The sequence below is a fragment of the Hesperophylax consimilis genome, chromosome 19, assembly GCF_061612785.1.
Source record: "Hesperophylax consimilis isolate HC1 chromosome 19, BYU_Hcon_1.0, whole genome shotgun sequence".
NCBI lineage: Eukaryota > Metazoa > Arthropoda > Insecta > Trichoptera > Limnephilidae > Hesperophylax > Hesperophylax consimilis.
In genome coordinates, this window is record NC_142854.1 from 17,913,667 (window position 1) to 17,932,417 (window position 18,751).

The 18,751-nt window shown below is 33.7% G+C and overlaps 1 protein-coding gene across 3 annotated transcripts in view; it reads left to right on the plus strand.

Annotated features, from left to right (window-relative positions):
- Eip74EF (Ecdysone-induced protein E74) overlaps positions 1-18,751 on the plus strand; it is a 491,406-nt gene that overhangs the window by 443,186 nt on the left and 29,469 nt on the right. For all 3 annotated transcript variants that reach the window (XM_089643115.1, XM_089643113.1, XM_089643114.1), the window contains one exon: positions 4,179-4,478. In XM_089643115.1, coding sequence (XP_089499241.1) covers positions 4,179-4,478 — 300 coding nt within the window. The remainder of the gene's footprint in view (positions 1-4,178; positions 4,479-18,751) is intronic.

Consider the following 18,751-nt stretch of genomic DNA (forward strand, 5'->3'; position numbering starts at 1 on the left):
CTTAATGTTACTCATTACGCTTACATCAGCCTCCACATTTCTCACACGATAAATCTCACACGCCTCAGGGATCTCATTTCAACAGCATTCAATCTGCTTTAATCCTTTCTCTGCCAGTTCCATGCCTCACTTCCATACATTCAGGGTAGGTATCAGCACTCCATTATGGACTGCTAACTTCGCTTCTTTGGACATTTTTTTGTTAGCGCCATCTGAATTCAGTCAACCATTAACTTAATTTAAACAGAGTTTATAATATTTTCCGTTATACACTCCTTAGAGGCTTTTACATGTGTACCTATATTGTTTTAGGTGATTTGTTCAGTAGTACAATAATAAGTGTATAGTACACAACATAATAAACTAAACAGGTACAATACAAGTTGTCATAGAGAATTATGTTGTGCAAAAGAGTTATAATTACGAGAGTAGAAAATAAGTACTTATAATAAGGTAGTATAAAAGTAGTTACAGATTAATGTGTAGTATTTTTGTTGATATTTATAAAAATAAACATGAACGGTTGGTCGTAGAGCATGTTTTTATTTAGCAAACCTTTATTACGCTTATAAAGACCGCCAAACATCTCTGTCTCAGCGCACAATACTTGCTTCATTATAATATATTTATGAAATATTCACCAATTATATTATTCAATTATTATTTTAAATTTTCATTGTAATTAACGGACATCCCTAGCAGACCGCTGTAAGTAAGTCTTTAGTACATCGATCGCCGACGCAATAATAACAACACTCACATCTGTCCATTCTGTGGAAAAGCGAGTTGTTTGTCTATGGTCTACAACAGTCTACGTAATATTATATGCAATCGATATCTTTATGATCGATATTTGAAATAATAATTAAGTAACTTTGTTGTTTTTACGACCAAAAATCAATTTGTTGATGCTTAGGCTTTGCAACACTATAACGTAAATTGTATCAAATTATAATTCACGTAAAATTGTACAAAAATTCACAAAATGAATGACAAATTCATCTTGGTTTTTATATGAAACGACAAAAAAGTAAGGTTGTCTAATAAAATGTAATGCGTATCATTCCCGCAATGAGTTTATTAACTCCTGGGAGTACAATGCTTTATATAATATACTATATTCTGTATTGTATACTTTTAATAAATAAAAAAAAATAAAAAAAATAAAAAATATGTTTCTTTTCGTTTTCTGTAACTAGCTGCCGTATCCTTAGGAGATATAGTTATAATTATAAGATTTTCTTTAGTCCTTTTTAAGATATACAATTCCGTAGTACATTTTGTTGATGTATATAATAAGGTTTAGCCAGTGTTGGCAATGTAGTGCCCGAAAAAAAATTAACGACTCGATTACAAAACATCGAATTTTCTCTACTTTCTTAAAATATAAAATGCGTGTATTAAATATGTAAACCTTCCAGAAGAATTTCTCTAAACGATAGTGAAAACCCTGTCACAATTCGTTGCGTAGTTTAGAAGAACTAAGCGCACAAACATACAGACGCGGAGAGCAACTTTGTTTTATAAAACTATTATATTATTACATATTGACGGCCGGCATAGTCCAGTGGCAACGCATTGGACTGCCATTCCGAAGGTCGCGGGTTCGAACCCGGCGTGCGCAAATAAATTTTATTTGATTAATTTGTGTTATTTCACAATTAATTAATTAAAAATTAATTAAAATAATATATAGTATATTTGCGGCACGTTCCAGAGTGGAAGATACTACCAGTATCGCCCTGGTGTAAGACCACCATTCAGAATTGAAACGTTGCTCCAAATGGCTTTAGCCGTGTTTAGTGACTAGATCTGAATAGCCAGGTACTTCCCCACCTTCCTCTTTCCCTTCCCCACTTACCTTCAGCCTCACAACATCCCCCAATTAGGGATGCCATAGTCTCACTGGCTCCAGACGGGAGCAGTTGGGACTCTTGTGAGGTATTCACTATAAAAAATAAAAAAAATTATGTTTGATTATTTGAATTTCATTGCCATACGGAAATAAACATATTTTCCATTTTTTTCTTAAGATAGTTTAAATCTTCGTTTGATTTTAAATTTCAAAAAAAAATTGCAAGATCGCCGTCAAATATATACGTTGAGCAATATGAAAGTCGTTCAGGAAACATCAACATCGAGAAATGATTGCAACTCAATTCCAATTCCAATAAAAAATCAATTTTATCAATTTTCACGGATTAAAGATGCATTATTTCGGTAAATGTGACGAGTATATGCACTTAAAATCCGCCGTGAAATTTGTAGCAATTGTTTACAACGTGCCAAGAGGGTTTTTACGGGGTGCGAAAAGGTTTTTCAATTATTACTACCTATAAATCGACCAATAAAACCCATTCCAATCACTATTTAATGCCGTGAAATAGCCTGAAAGGTGCAGAACTATTAATTTGTTAGATTTGCAAGCAGGTATTTTTGCAAATGTGATTTTCAATATTCGATAGCGGAACCTTGACGAATGTATAAAAAGTTTCTTTATTGTTTATTTACTGTTTAAGACTATATTAGCGAGTCTCAAAACGAAAATTTAAAATGGAAAAATCATAAAAAGATTCGGTCGCATCTAGGTATAGAACCCAGGACTTGTCGGGACATTGCTCTACCACTGAGCTAATTCGACCCATATTTAACTGGATCATACTTTTATATATATATTTTACCCTAACATCTAATATTTCGTTTACCCCGTGTATTCAACATTGTGTAAAATCACCCCGTTTATAACCTTGTTTTCCAAAAATGTGTGCCACATCCATCAGCTGGCTTTTGACAGCTATTAAGTAGGTACCTAAGCATTATTATATTCTGCATTGTTGCATTATCAAGCAGAAATGCAATCATCCACAATATGCAGCGCAATAACACGCTGCAAACTGGGTACGTAAGGGTTGCTTATATATCCTTCTTTTGATAGATACGTACCTTGGTATATTACGCATTTCTGAAAACTGTGATGGAAAAAAAATCGTGAATAATGGTGCAGATTAATAGTTGGAAACATTTCGTGAATAGTGCCACCTGGGTTAGGTTCGAAATTCCGTAGAATTCAAAATTACGAGCGCAAGCTTTTCGCAATGTGCATATTGCACACATGGACAGCGCAGCTTTCCCTTCACCCTTTTAATTTTAGCAAATTGCATCAACATCCGAGCAGGGTGTGACGTAACAGATGTGCGATGTTCAACTGTTCAACCCCCGTGCCTTATTGGCAGATGTGAGGGATGCTGGGCCTCGATTGGTCCACTGTATAGACAAATGGGGATGTCTGATGCTGTGTTGTTTTCGTGGGGTGCATTGCGAAACGTTATTAAATGGGGTGGTTTTGCGACGGGGTGCGCCATTTTGAAAAGCAAGGGAGGTTAATCTCGTTTTATGGAAATAACAATGTTATTAATCATTTCCAACAGAATTCTGATTGGAAGAATGATTTTTCTCTTTTGTAAACTGTTTAATATATTGAAGCTGATTTGATGTTTGCCCACTATAAGATTTTTTTACAGGGAAATTTAAAATAAAGATTAACAGACCCTAAGGTTTCTCTTCTTTCAGGAAAAAAATATCAATCAACACTGTCGTGATTTATTTTTGGGGTTATTATGCCGTGTTGCACTTCTGTCTTCTTAAACCAACGTTTCTAACGCCGAAGAAATTATATTTTGGGACGTACCTAAATCGTCAAAAAATGGCAACATCTTGAACATAACCATAGATCACGTGTAAGCATCTGTCATTTGCCTCTGTCGTTGCCGTCAACAAATCTTAAAAAAAACATGCGAAATAATTCATAATACTGAATAATACACATTCACAATCAGTAATAAACACATTACGAATGTCTTTGCATCAATATCCTAAATATAAAACGAAATAAACATGCAAAAGTTTTAATATTAAACGTAATATATTTACGTAAAACAATGATAGAGGACACAATGTCAAATAACGTTCGCCATCTTAGATTGTACGAAAATCGGCACCAAAATAAAACACGTCTTGTTTTTCGTCTCAAATCCACGTTAAAAAATGACTCGTATGTAAACTGGACCAAAAGAAAGTGTAGTGCAAAACGTCGATTAGTCAGGTTGGGTTAGTTTAGGTTAGGTTTGGTTAAATTAAGTATTTTTGTTAACTTTTTTCAACGTTTTATTCTGTTGCAGGATCTCTGCCTCCGAGTCCAGCCGATTCGGGTGTGTCCGACGTGGACTCATCCAGCTCGGGACATGCCTCCGCCGAGGAGCTGGCCGCCTCCCGCCTGGCCGCCGCCCGCCTGCATCAGCTGCTGCCGCCCTTCTACCCGCCGCCCCACCAGCCGCAACCGCCCCAGCAGCAATACCACTCACCACTGGGACCTCCCGCTGCGCAGCCGCCCCAGCGACCCGCCCAACTGGCGCAGTCCCCGCATCACATGCAGCACCAACATCAACACCAGCACCACGCCTTCCAGGCCAGGACTCATGGTGAGTCTCAATCATTCTTCTTTTATCGTTTTCCCCACTCCAATTTCCATGATATTCAAGGCCATATATCGGAGGACTATAATTGCAAATGACAGTTAACATCGACTAAAATATTAATAGCATGTCAAGCCGGTTCGCTCCCTAGACTCTTGTCTACATAATATTGATAACAATCAATAAAATCAACAAGATACGTCTTTATCATCAATATTGGTTATTAGCCGAGATTCGGAGGACGATAATTGCATTTGACAGTTAACATCGACTAAAATATCTTTAGGATATCAAGTCCGTTTGCTCCCTAGATACTTGTCTACATAATATTGACAACATATATCAATAAAATCATCACGATAAGGCTTTATCATCAATATTGGTTACTAGTCGAGATTGGGAGGACGATAATTGCATTTGACAGTTAACATCGACTAAAATATCTTTAGGATATCAGGCCCGTTTGCTCCCTAGACACTTGTCTACATATATCAATAAACATTGCTGTTAAAAGTTAATTATTCAGGGAAACTGTCACAATAAAAGAAAAACAAGAAATAAATCACAAATGCATAGATAAACAGACATAAATATAATAGAAATAAACATCAAACGTATAGAAGCACAGATTTGCAGATTTATAGATGACTAATCATTAAAATTAAAGCTGTCACGAAAGAAATTCGATCATCGTTGCTTAGCCGCGAACAGAAGTATGGGGAAATAAATATATATTATTATTATTATTTTGGTTGTGCGAGCTATTTGCGGACAAACTTCCGGCCGACGGTGCCAAGTCGAAAATACTGTGAAAGACGACTCTAAAAAATAACTTGTTATTTTGCAAGTCCGAAAATATTTCGCATTCCCAGTTTTCTCCTCTTAACTTACAGCCGATGGAACCGTTTTTAAAAAATCGCATCGCATACTTTTCCTACAGTAAAATTATTAATAATAGTTATGTATAGTTAGTTATAGTTATGTTCAGTGGTTCACGTACAAAACTTACTGATTATAAATTATTGCTATTTTATTAAATATCTGGTGAAATTATTCATAATCCTGTTAAAAAGGTGACTGCAGACCTTTAATGAATGATTTGACAGGAATATGTTATTAGGATGTCGTAACACGTGTTCATAAAAATTTTAATATGATCTCATTTCGTCATTATATTTATCAGGAAAAGCGCACCTGCTTGAACACGTGTCCCGATATATTCCGAATGAACTAATATATTTTATTAGGAAATGGATTGCAATCAAGTTTTTAACAGTATTTTAATCAATCAGCTATACTAATTTTTCTCCGTGTGAAGGATTCAACTTAGAAAATATTTATAAATAAGAAATAAAAAAGACCAAACAATTGTTATTCTTCACATCTTATTTTTATATCTGGTACCAGCGCAGACTCGTGAAAAATCACGGGATATTTTGTAATTACCTAAATCTAGTTAGTTACTAAATAACGTTTTCTTGAAAATGGAAAAAAGCGCAGACCCTTGTTAACTCATTAAATCTGTCTTTACTTGTCAAGATTACCACTAAGAAATTTAAACAAAAGAAATACTAATTTCAAAAATAATCACATTTAAAAAAAACTCAATCGCTTGCCTGAATTTTTGAAAATGGAAAATATTATATTACAGGTATGTACTTCATCGCCTGTCTGAATTCTTGACGTAATCCATTCCAATTGTAAAAATCACACTTAAATTCAAAACAAATCCGAACTCATTGAACCAGAGTTACAAACAGTTACAGACAGACCTACAGCCGAAATTAGTGAATTTAATTAGATTATTATTGTAGAAATATTACATTTTTCATAAGTTACCTTATTTGTCTAACGTCTTTTGAGGATGTGTCTATGGCCACATTTAAATGGCTTTCTATTATTAATTAATTAATTTATTGGACTGTTTGTATAGCGCCGCTTTTGTGAGATATCACCTCAGGGGCGCTTTACAGTTGATGCAGGTATTACAAAAAATATAAATATTAAAAAATAAAGTGAAGTTAAGTAAAATGAAGAACATGAACAGGTGACACGAAGATTTCTATCTTTCTAGTCAGTATTTTTATCTTTATCTTGGTTTTGTCAGTTTCATCGTTTCTTCTTTGATTCTGACTTGAAGGCCCCATGTAAATACGAATGTCAGAGGGAGCGCTCTAATATTAAAAAAACGATAAAAATTAAGCGAAATGATGAAAATATTTAATAAACGATAATAATTAAGCGAAATGATGAAAATATTTAATAAAACACGACTCCTTTCAAATAGAGCAAAAATCTTTCTACAAATGCTTTAGTTGTATTTAAAGATATACTGTGATTTTTTTCATGCCTATAACATATTGAATAACAGAACAAAACGTGTTTATAATAATTTTCGGAGGTTACTTTGCGTTGTTTTTCTATGGAGGGAATTTCTTAAAATTAACGTTTCGGCATAACAAATACATAGATATTATCTTAAAAAATAACATACATATTTTTTGTAACTTAAAAACTTAAATAGTTAACGAGAAACTTGTTATAAATCTGTAGAAAGTGAGTATGCGTGGCCTTAAAAATATTAATAATATATGTACATTCTAACGCCGCATCACGTTCATTGGTCAAATGCATTGTACATATAGTTTGGTATTAGTGATCGACGAACCGGTAGATGCAATCTGTTAGACATAAAAGTTAATAATTGTTTGTCTAGTTCAAGTCATTCAAATATTATTTAATATGCTTTAACTTTTTTCACTTTAAATAACTGGCCCTCGTCTGATGACGCCACATTTCCACATCGTAATAAATAACATAAGTTTAGAACTGTTGTGAAAAATTAAAAATTATTATATAACAACGAGACGAAATCGACGATTGAGAATATATATTATATGACACGTGTCGCCTACGATATATATTACATTCAACTGAGTCGTTTTGACTAATTTTTTTTTTATTTTTTTTTTATTTCATATATATCCCGTTAAACTTCAGTTAAGTAGTTTGTCAAACAAGATTTTTATTACAACTTTTTACAGATTACAACTTAGACCTTAATTTATACAATAACAATAAACTTACACATTTAATCGCCTAATACAAATTATCTCTACCTAGTAGCCATGTTTTCAGCAAATATCTGACTCTATTTGGAAATTCGCATTTCTTAATATTACCAGGTAGCATATTATATATTTTAGGCACATTATACTCAAGGGTTCGCTGTCCGTATTTATTATTATGTTTAGGTACAAGCATGCCTTCATTCTTTGAGAACCTAGTATTGTGCCCATGTTCAACTTTCCTCTTATACTCAGAGTCAGATATGTGCTGAATCAATATTTTATACCACAATAAGGCCTGCACCGGTAAAACTGTTAAATTTGTAAATTTGTAAACGGCTGCGGGCGATAGTGGGTAGAATAAACAAATTGAAGTGTTTCGTTCCTGTGAATACCTTAAGAATTATTTACATGTCACTCGCGGAATCAACTTTAAGATATGGAATAACCACTTGGGGACAAATAATAATAATAATACTTAATACATAATAAATTTAAAGCCAAACAAATGATGCTTAAGTGTTCCCGGCGTTGCATGGGGTTATCTTTAAAAGATAGACATATATCATTTCAGACTTTTCTGTAGGCTTTTTTAAGATATACAATTCCGTGGTACTCATACTGCAAGTACCATTCTACACAGACTCAAACAAAATCTTCAAAACACTAGACGTCATGTCAATAAGACAACTTTACGGCAAAACTGCTCTCCTACATCTCATCCATAATAATCTTCATATTACAGATCAACCAAAACCATAATAAAAACCAGGTCATCAACAAATAAAACACTGAACATTCCGATAACACACACCACACACGGACAAAGACACTTTCAATACTACGCAACCAAACTTTTTAACAGTATGCCCATTACTTTGAAACAATTAATGACCACAAATACATCTACAAACTTTCTCAAAAAACATTACGATATGTTTGCCTGGATAAAAAATCAAGATATTCACTTTATTCAAAAGATTATAATTCCAAACCAAACATAACCAAAATATAATAAGTAAAATTAAATAGTATACACGTTTTTGTTGTTTGTTTTGGGGTGTTATGCCGTGTTGCGCTAACTCCTTCTTTAGCCGACGTTTCGGACAGCGTTGCAGTGTCCATCATCAGGGCAGATCCGGTAGATCCGAAGATGTGTGATCTACCGGATCTGCCCTGATGATGGACACTGCAACGCTGTCCGAAACGTCGGCTAAAGAAGGAGTTAGCGCAACACGGCATAACACCCCTAAAACAAACAACAAAAATGCTTTTGGCTGTGAAAATCTAAAAACTTACCAGTATACACGTTCTTCAAGAATTATCCAAAAATACATACATTCACATATAAATGTGTGTTTTCACGTATCAATATATGTCTGAAAAAAAATTAACTTTCTACTACAACACATAAATACCTGTCACACTTTTTCACAAACACCTCAGCACAGGTTCTCCTAGTGAGGTGTTCACGTAACATACAATATCACCCACACACAGTTTTACCTATATCAACCTATGTTCTTTATTTTTTATACCTTTTTTCTGTACTTTTTTCTCTGTACTACAATATAAACCACTGTAATCATTTGTAAAATGTGTATTCAAGAATAGAAATAAATAAATAAATTATTTTGATGTATCTCATGAGGTTTAGCCAGCGTTAGCAATATATTGCCCGAAAATATATTTTTACGACTTGATTATATAGCATCGACTTTTCTCTACTTTCTATAAATATAATATGCTTGTATTATATATGTAAACCTTTCGAAAGAAATTCTCTAAATGATATTAAAAACCCTATCAAAATCCGTTGCGTAGTTTAGAAGAACTAAGAGCACAGACAGACGCGGTTACCGACTTTCTTTTATACTATTTAGAAATACCGCACATCCCATATGGAATCCCCAATAATGAGGTTGTCTCCTACAACGAAATTTCATGTTATTTACAAATGTAGCATATTAATTATTTCATGCATGAGGATAAATCTTAATACATACGTAATAGTATCAAAGTTATAAGACGTCAAACGTTGATATGAAAAGCGTGTGGCATCACGCTACTGCAGCACATTCAGATTCTGAATTGAACTACGTATGACGTCACGAGTCAAGAGCAAAAATTGCATATATTTTACTAATGTTCGCTTTGAAAGCTCGTAACTTCATCATTTTTGGAGATATCGAAAAACTAATTTTACTCTCGTTTTTAAATTTTTAAATACAATATAACTGCATCAAAATAAAAATTAAAAGATAACCTCATTGGGGTATGTTATGAGAGTGAATGTACGCGGAGAAAAATGAGTATTGCCAATTTATTAAGAATCTCTTCAAATTATTGGTAATTCCGGTTAAAAACGAGATTTCAGGCCCTTAAAAAATTTATTAAAAGGTTTCCTGTTAAAATTTTGATAAAATGCGAATATATTATCACGATGTCGGAACACGTGTTCACAAAAATCTTAATATTTTCGCAGTTCTTCATTATATATTATCAAGGCAAATGCAGTTGCGTGAACACGTGTTCTGATATATTTTATTAGGAATTTAATAAAAGTTTATCAGGAAACGGCCTGCAATCCCGTTTTTAACTGGATTAGCAATAATTTGAGGAGATTCTTTATAAATAATAGATCTAATTTTTCTCCGTGTAGTTGTACCTGGTAATACAGATCTTGGCAACAGACACGGCTAAAGCCATTTCAAACAACAACGTTTCAATTCCTAATGGTGGATTTTCAGCAATGCGATATCTGAGAGTGTCACCTACCTTTGTATCTTGTATACAGGGTTTTCCAATAAGAGGTGTTATTTTGATATTCAACCGTAAAAGATCAATGGTTACGTTGCTTGTGTGGCACGTAGCGCCGTCTTGTTGAAAGTAAACGTTGTCCAGATCAATACCATCCAATTCCGGCCATAAAAAATCATTAATCATCTCTCGATAGAGATCCATTCACCGTAACTCTTGCTCCAGCCTCATTTTCGAATAAGTAAGGTCCAATGACTCCGCCGGACCATAAACCGCACTAAACAGTCACACGTTGAGGATAAAGAGGCTTTTCAACAATAACTCTTGGGTTTTCCGAGCCTCAGATGCGACAATTTTGCTTGTTTACGAAGCCACTGAGGTGGAAATAGGCCTCATCACTCAAGATGATTTGCATTTGATTCACTCAAGTAAATTTTAATAATTTAAATGCGTTGTTGAAGCGCGTATCGTTCCATTTTTATTAATGGCGTAGTTTCTACTTGTCAAATGTCAAAAAATGACAGCTTCAAAAGTAACATCTACCGAAATAGCGGGCTATTCAAAATAACACCTCTTATTGGAAAACCCTGTATAAAATTTAAACTTCCCCTGCCGACTGCCAACGTAGACAATAATCATTTATCCCAGGATGTACACTGTACACTCAATGTAATTAATGTTTTACTGTCGGCCAATTACATATCCGTCCATTCTATACACATCACATACGTTTTTATAATAATATTATGTACAAGCAACTAAGTATACTAATATAGGTAAGTACATAACAATATTTTTTAGATTCGTTCGGTGATTTTATGCCCACGAATACCCAATTTCTATCGATTTATAACAAGTTTCTCGTTAACTCTTTAAGGCGATGCCATGCGAAGTAATGCAAAATCATGTGTTTTTTGTTTGAAAATTTGGTCGCCTAGAAATGTTTCAGATGCTTTAATTAAATACTGCGAGTAGAATACATCTTGGCCTTTGAAATAATCGAGTATTTTTTAGATAAGTCTTTTTATAAGCCCAGAAAAAAATAATGTATAAGGCCTATGAAAACTGCTTTAAAGTGCAAAATCTCCTACTTACGAACCCATTTTCGGTTATGATTTTATTGTATAATGTGAAAAATTAAGTTATTTATAAAATGAACGAAAAAAAATAAATATTTATGCCTGAACATCCACAAAATAAAATAAAAGGCACTTTTTGGCCATGTTTTTTACTTGCATAAATCAAAACAGGCGGATGGTGTTAAGCGGGAATTTAAACCTTATCGCTATCTACGTAAGGGTTGTTATTGATAGCGGCTCAATTAAAAATATTACACGACGTAGTGCATCGCCTTAAGTGTTTAAATCCCCAAAAAAATATATGTTGCTTTTGAAGATAATAACTGTATATTTGTAATGCCGAAACGTTAACTATATGAATTTCCCTCGACAGAAAAATGGCATAATAAGAAAATTATTAAAAACACGTTTTTTACTGTTATTTTATATGTTAAATTTGCAGTGTATCTTTAAATGCAACTTAAGCATTTGTCGAGAGATTTTTGCTCCATTTCAAACGAGTCGTGTTTTATTAAATATTTTCACAATTTTTGCTTAATTATTATCGTTTTTCAACATTAGCGCGCTCCCTCTAACATTCGTGTTTACATATCTCCCTTTCAAACCATCTTTGAACGCTTACTACGGGGCCTTAAGCTGCAAAATTCTTAAAATGTTCAGAAATAACTTACACACACGTATTTTGCAGCATACGAAATAAATATCGGTCCAATTAAGTAATCAATTGTCGACACCAGTCACTTGGTAGAAAGGTTCAATCCGCAGTCAAACAAAATTACCTTTAAAAGACGTTTTAATAAATTGTAGTAAAATAACTTTGTCTTTTAGTTTTGTTATTTTTCGTGCTGAAATGATCCATTGAAGTGAGGGTTTGTTGACTCTATGCGTTCAGTTCAACGATTTACTTGAAGTCTTCATTGAAAAATCCTGCTTTTCCTCTTGTACGATCGTCTCGTTGCAAGAGCAGAGTGATTGACTTCTCGGTGAATGCGAGGTCACTCAGAGTCACTCAGCAAGAGTCACACCAATAAACACAACTAACTAACGGGCGTTTTACACGATGTTTTCTCCATCCAGTTCCATACGTGTCGTTTATTCTTATGGATTCGAGATTAAAAAAAGACATGTTTCGGTAATGATTTTCGTGCAGTTTAAGATGGCAAACATTATTTGACATAATCTGTCGTCTGTCATTGTCTTACGTAAAAAATTATCATGAGGACCGAAGTGTTGTTGTTTAAAAGTTTATTTCGTGTACATTTAAAATGATAATAATAAATACTATAATAATGTGTTTATTACTGATTCTGAACGTGTATTACTGCTCAGTTTTGTGAATTTCGGGCGTATTTTTCTATGGCCTAGCGCACAGAAAGTAAAAAACAATTACATGTTTTGTAAAGCATCTATAAAGATTACTTACTTTATAAATATATGTTTCTTGTGAAATTTACATGACTTATTTCATCTTGAATGGATAAAAAGGATATTCACATTAATTTTGTTGCTTCACATCTTTTAATTTGATAACCTGGAGTATTCTTATAAAGTGAAATTTCAAATTGCGCTAGGCCATCGTTTTGACGATTTGTTGACAGCAATTTGATGTTTTCATGTGATCTATGGTTGTGTTTAACGTGTTGCCATTTTTGATGATTCAGTACTATCCCAAAACATTTCTTCTCCAATGGCAACAATCTGTATAAAATCACGTCACCACGGACAAATAATTATCATTTAAAGTTCAAACCAAAGATTTTTATGTGGGTTCCGATATAGTTTCCGTATATCCGTGTAAATTTCCATATATTTTTTGTATTTCTAGTTTATGCCAAAGCTAAAATTAGAGGGATAGGTATGTTCCATAGCTAAGGATAACGAAAGGGAATCCACCTCCAGACGGAATAACCAGGTACTTCCCTACAACTAGAATTATTTTAAAAACGAATATTTATCTTCACTTTCTTTTGCTTTTCGCTAATTTTAATTTGTCTTTCCATGATTTACGGTCTGTAAACAAACGTAAGTTAACATTTTACCAAACAAATGTTATAATAAATTTGTGTGCGTTCGTGTACATTTTGTGCACAGGAACAATTAATTCGTGAACACTTGTACATCTATTTGTACAGCACAATAAATGCTTCAAAATCGTATGTTTTATTATCGAAAAATATTTTGTTTAGTTTTTTGGCCATATCCAAGATGGCGGACAGGTTAATTTGACAAATGGTCTGTCAAATAAATTTGATATCTATGCGCTAAATCGGTTTTAAAAGCGATTATTTTAATAATTAACGTAAATATTGTCTGTGAGACGTGTGGTGTTTTTAAAACTGATCTTTTGTAGATGGTGCTATTTAATTTTTTGTAAATTCTGGCTTTTTAGCAATTTTTAGGCTAGGTATTTTTAGCACTACACTTGTATAGATATTTTGTAATGATTTTTGGGAAATTTCAGTATACGGTAACGATGCCCCGACTGCAAATGTAAGTCGAATGAATCATATCTATCTGTTAAGTCAGTGGCAGCGTTATTGTAGATATTTTGTCAATCTGTACAAACGTTTGGCTTCTGTAGTAACTAATAACTAACACATTTGGTCAGTATCTACCGAGCTTGTCTAGCACGCTGATATTGATAAGTTTACAATGTCGGATCAATAGGCGTAACCACCGATGATTTTATACCGATTTCCGGAGCCAACTCACAATATTGATATCCAAACCGACGTCGATAACGCAAAAAATCGGAATTCGATAAAAACTGGCAACACTAGTCCATCTCTCTATGTATTGACATTCCTAACGGCTACGTAAAAGTTAAAAATACTGTACTTCACAATTTATGAATTAATTAAGTATATGGATCGTGTATACGATTTCTTTCAGTTCTAAGAACTTAGTTAGTTCACACTCGTTTAATAAGCCAGTTATTTAGTATGACGGACGATATTATCCAAAAAGTTGTGCACATTGACAGTTTAGCCGACACCAGCGCTAAAAGTAGCGGCTTTTGTCTGCCGACTGCCGGAATCATATTCTAACCGTGCTCGCAAATATCGCTATCTGACCATAGATGACGGATTTCGTCAATATCGTATTAAGGCGATGCACTACGTCGTTTAATATTTTAAATTGAGCCGCTATCAATAACAACCCTTACGTAGATGGCGATAAGGTTTAAATTCCCGCTTAACACCATCCGCCTGTTTTGATTTATGCAAGAAAAAAACATGGCCAAAAAGTGTCTTTTATTTTATTTTGTGGATGTTCAGGCATAAATATTTAATTTTTTTCCGATCATTTTATAAATAACTTAATTTGCCACATTATACAATAAAATCATAAACGAAAATAGGTTCGTAAGTAGGAGATTTTGAACTTTAAAGCAGTTTTCATAGGCCTATACATTATTTTTTTCTGGGCTTATAAAAAGACTTATCTAAAAAGTACTCGATTAATTCAAAGGCCAAGATGTATTCTACTCGCAGTATTTAATTAAAGCATCTGAAACATTTCTAGGCGACCAAATTTTCAAACCAAAAACACATGATTTCGCATTACTACGTATGGCATCGCCTGTTCGTGCTAGACTTCCAACAACCTACTTCGTTTTCTGGTAGGTACATACAGGTTGACAGACATATCTCTGCAGACGGCCAAAAGATGAACTAACGATTTTTTTTTAAATTCACCAAATCTAAGCTAGCGATGGATTAGCGTGGAAATACAGAGATAATCCTGTCAATCAGTGCTTATTTGGCTATGTTACAGAGTTGCTTAACTGAATTTAAATTATCTCTCTTGTTTTAAATATCAAAGTGGATAAAACAAATTGCATATTCCTTTTCTGTAACTTACAGTATTACGTGTTTGTTCATCAATCATCAACGTATACGAGTATCTACCTATTATTATTTAGGTAGGTACTGTTTGCGCTTTTGGAATTGTTTTGCAAGGACCATTCTGCGTGTGGCAACATCGTCGCAGTTCCTATTTAGAAAAGGTGAACAAATATGGCAGCCAAACGGCTGGACAAACAAAAAAAGCACGATCAGCTTGTGTGGAAGAACGTCAGAAAATTCCTCAATTTGTAGCAAATTTTCTTTATTCATTAGAAATACACGTTTTCTAAGCTAAGGAAAATTCAAATGAATTACATTTCGATTGAATTTTTGTTGCAGCATTATGATTTGTAATAATTGTGAAAACTTAACCTAACCTCACTTTACTCTCATTAGTTTTACTTTTTATAATTTTTGTCCTATTCACGGAAGTCTGTCACCATCAACAGAAGAGGTGCCTGAATTAAAAGGGTTTTTAATACAGTTTTTTTTTATAAATAACCTACGAAATCATAAATATCCAAGTTTCAATTCTTCAAAATCCATTAGTCTGTCATAAAATAATAATAGTGTTGCCAGAAAAAAATAACACAGTGTAACTGAATCCTGATTTGCAAGTTTGGCCGTTCTATTTGAATACAAATTCCAAATCGAACGAATTTAAAAAACGAATCAGACAAGATGGTGACCTTGACCGTGACTCTGAATTTGGTCAAAACAGCAGATGACGAAGGCGGAAATATAAATGCTGAAATAACATTCTAACATGCAAATAATAAATGTATACATTTATCTCCTCTAGTACCTACTCATAATTATTTTAAAAATATCTCTGGAATAATCGCCTTTTGTGAAATGCATTTTTACAGCTCCTTTCGGCGCGCAATTTTCGGTAGGCCACGCGCGGCTAGATAGGTACCTAACTAACCTATCATCTTGTTCTATATTCTAACTGGGTACTAGCTTCCCGCTATCCCGCGGCGAGTCTAGCTTCTCGTATATTGGTCACTCTAATGGTGGTATTAGTGGGAATGTACCCATATCTATGGAATGATTCCATTGGTGTTGGTGAGTGTATGATGTTTTTCTAGCTTCTCCGCTAGTGTTGGGAACATTCTATCGGTACTTATATCGGTATTAGTGCGCTGTGTCTATGCTATGTTGTTATTATTATTCTATCGGTGTAAGTGAGAGTGTCTATGATCGCAACGGCCTTGACCGTGAATAGACGAACGCTAGCGTATTATGCTATATACATAGCGGTTCCACAGGCCATAGACAATAATGCCGGGCAAAGGGGAGTTAGACGTGGGCCACCTAATAAGAAACCAGTTGAGTTCGATTATTTTTACAAATAACGATACATTTGAGTACCTAACGATTAATCGATTTTACTTTTTGGTTTTTCTTTTATGTATTCAATACTATTATTATTAAATTCACAAAATTACATAGCTCAGTTCTTTTTAAAATTGGATAAGTTGTGTTTTATTTATTTTCTGATAAGATTAAATATAGAATCCTTTTTGCTGTAGAAAGAGTAAAACTTATTGTGATAGTTGTATTTTCGAGTAGCTACTTGACATCCATAAATAGGAACACTTGACATGCTTTTCCAAAAGTGATAAGTACCTTATACCTGCTTATTTTTATAAACAGGTTATTTAAGTATCTACTAAGATAACCCTACTCAATTCAATGATAAACGATATTTTTCAATTATGTTATTATTACGTACCTACATAATAAAGTTAAATATAAAATATTTCCCTTGAAAAACATCTCGGCTTTTTTTTCTCGGTAGGCAGAGAGGACGGACTGCCTAACAACTCGGTCTTGGCACACACTTCTTGCCTCATTCACATTCATACATCGTCTCATACATACTCTTCTATTATTCTGACTCTTCACATGGCCCGACTCTAGTATCTTATTCACGTGATCGTGCCATGTCTTCCTCGGGCGTCCTCGACTTCTGCTACCATTCACATTTGCATCATATATCCTCATTACACTCGTTTCTTCGCTCATTCGTTCTACATGCCTAAAGTTTCCTTTCATGATAAATAATAAGTTGATAGTGACGAGTGTTTTTAATTTCTGAAGATTGCGACAAGGAAGAATTCTAATCTGGTTTCAAAATATCACCATTTGAATTTTGAATTAATTCCCCATATTTAATCATGTATTTTGTCAGAATATTCTCAGCACTCTCCTAAAATGTCGTTTAATTCCGTGCAATAACAAGAAGCACACAATCATTATTATTTATTAAAATTAATGTACTTTAAAAATCACAATCGCTACAAGTCCACTAGGTTGTCTTCCCTCCCTTCTCCTCGCCGCGCCGTTCGCGGGCACCGAAAAAAACAGCGCGCAATTAAACCGATACTGACCTTCCACAATGTCAAACGTCTTCGGCCATTTTTTTTATTCTTGCACTGACGTAAACAAATATAAAATACGTTCTCAAACTCCCGGCGACAAGTACTTGATGTACTTATTATTTTTATCTGGCTAATGTAAACATTATTCTCACTTCTTGGCTCTTAAATCCAGCGAAGAAGATTTTCTAAATTTTTCCCTGGTGAATAATCGCTCTCAAATATCGCGTATAATTTACACAACGATTAAGCATTACCGATTCAAATTTAGTTTTGTTTTCTTTTCGATTGCGTTCGAAACATTCATTCGATAAGAGCGATAGATTATACCGCCACATCACTCACTTTTGAATACCTCTTTAAAATGGAATTCAATTTAATCTATGTATTTTTAACGTATTCATTAATTTCTTCTCATCATTATTTTTAAATTTATAATACTATCGATTACATATTCAAGACATAGCGTGCCTACTTCAATAGTTATATTGTTAGAATACTGTGGTTTTGAGTTACGATTCTTGTGGTAAGCCGGTAATATACTTTTTTTTCAATAACAATGCCGCATCCACAATTTAAAAAAAATACTGTATTATAAATTCTACGACTGTTTTCAACCGACGTTTTACATGAGATAAAGGTTACGATCGCTGATTTTGAAATGGATAAAGCTGGATTACACAGATTAAATACATTTAAAAAAGAGACCAAAACTTATTCAAATTTTACCACATTGCAGAATGTTTGAATACGACTCGGAAAGAGTAGATTAATGTGAAATTGTAAATATCATAGAAAATTCTTAATTTTTTTGTGTATCAACCTACGTAAAATAGTAAAAGCTATTCGCTAGCAACAGACCAGAGTTTCTTTTGCATTTCTCCTGCCAAGTAATGCGAGCAGTGACTGTGTTTTTGAAGGTTATAAGTTCGATATCCTCGCTCTTAAACTGGTTTACCCAAATCATATAAGAAGTGTTGTTTGGCCAAATTCTTCCATGACCGATATGGGTGTTCCTACATATGACTACGCAAATATTATTAACAATAATTAATATTTAGACACAAAATTGTTTAGTTAATCGTTGGTCACATCCTCTGATTAGAGAGGTCAAAAGACGAAGAAGAAGACGTTTATCTT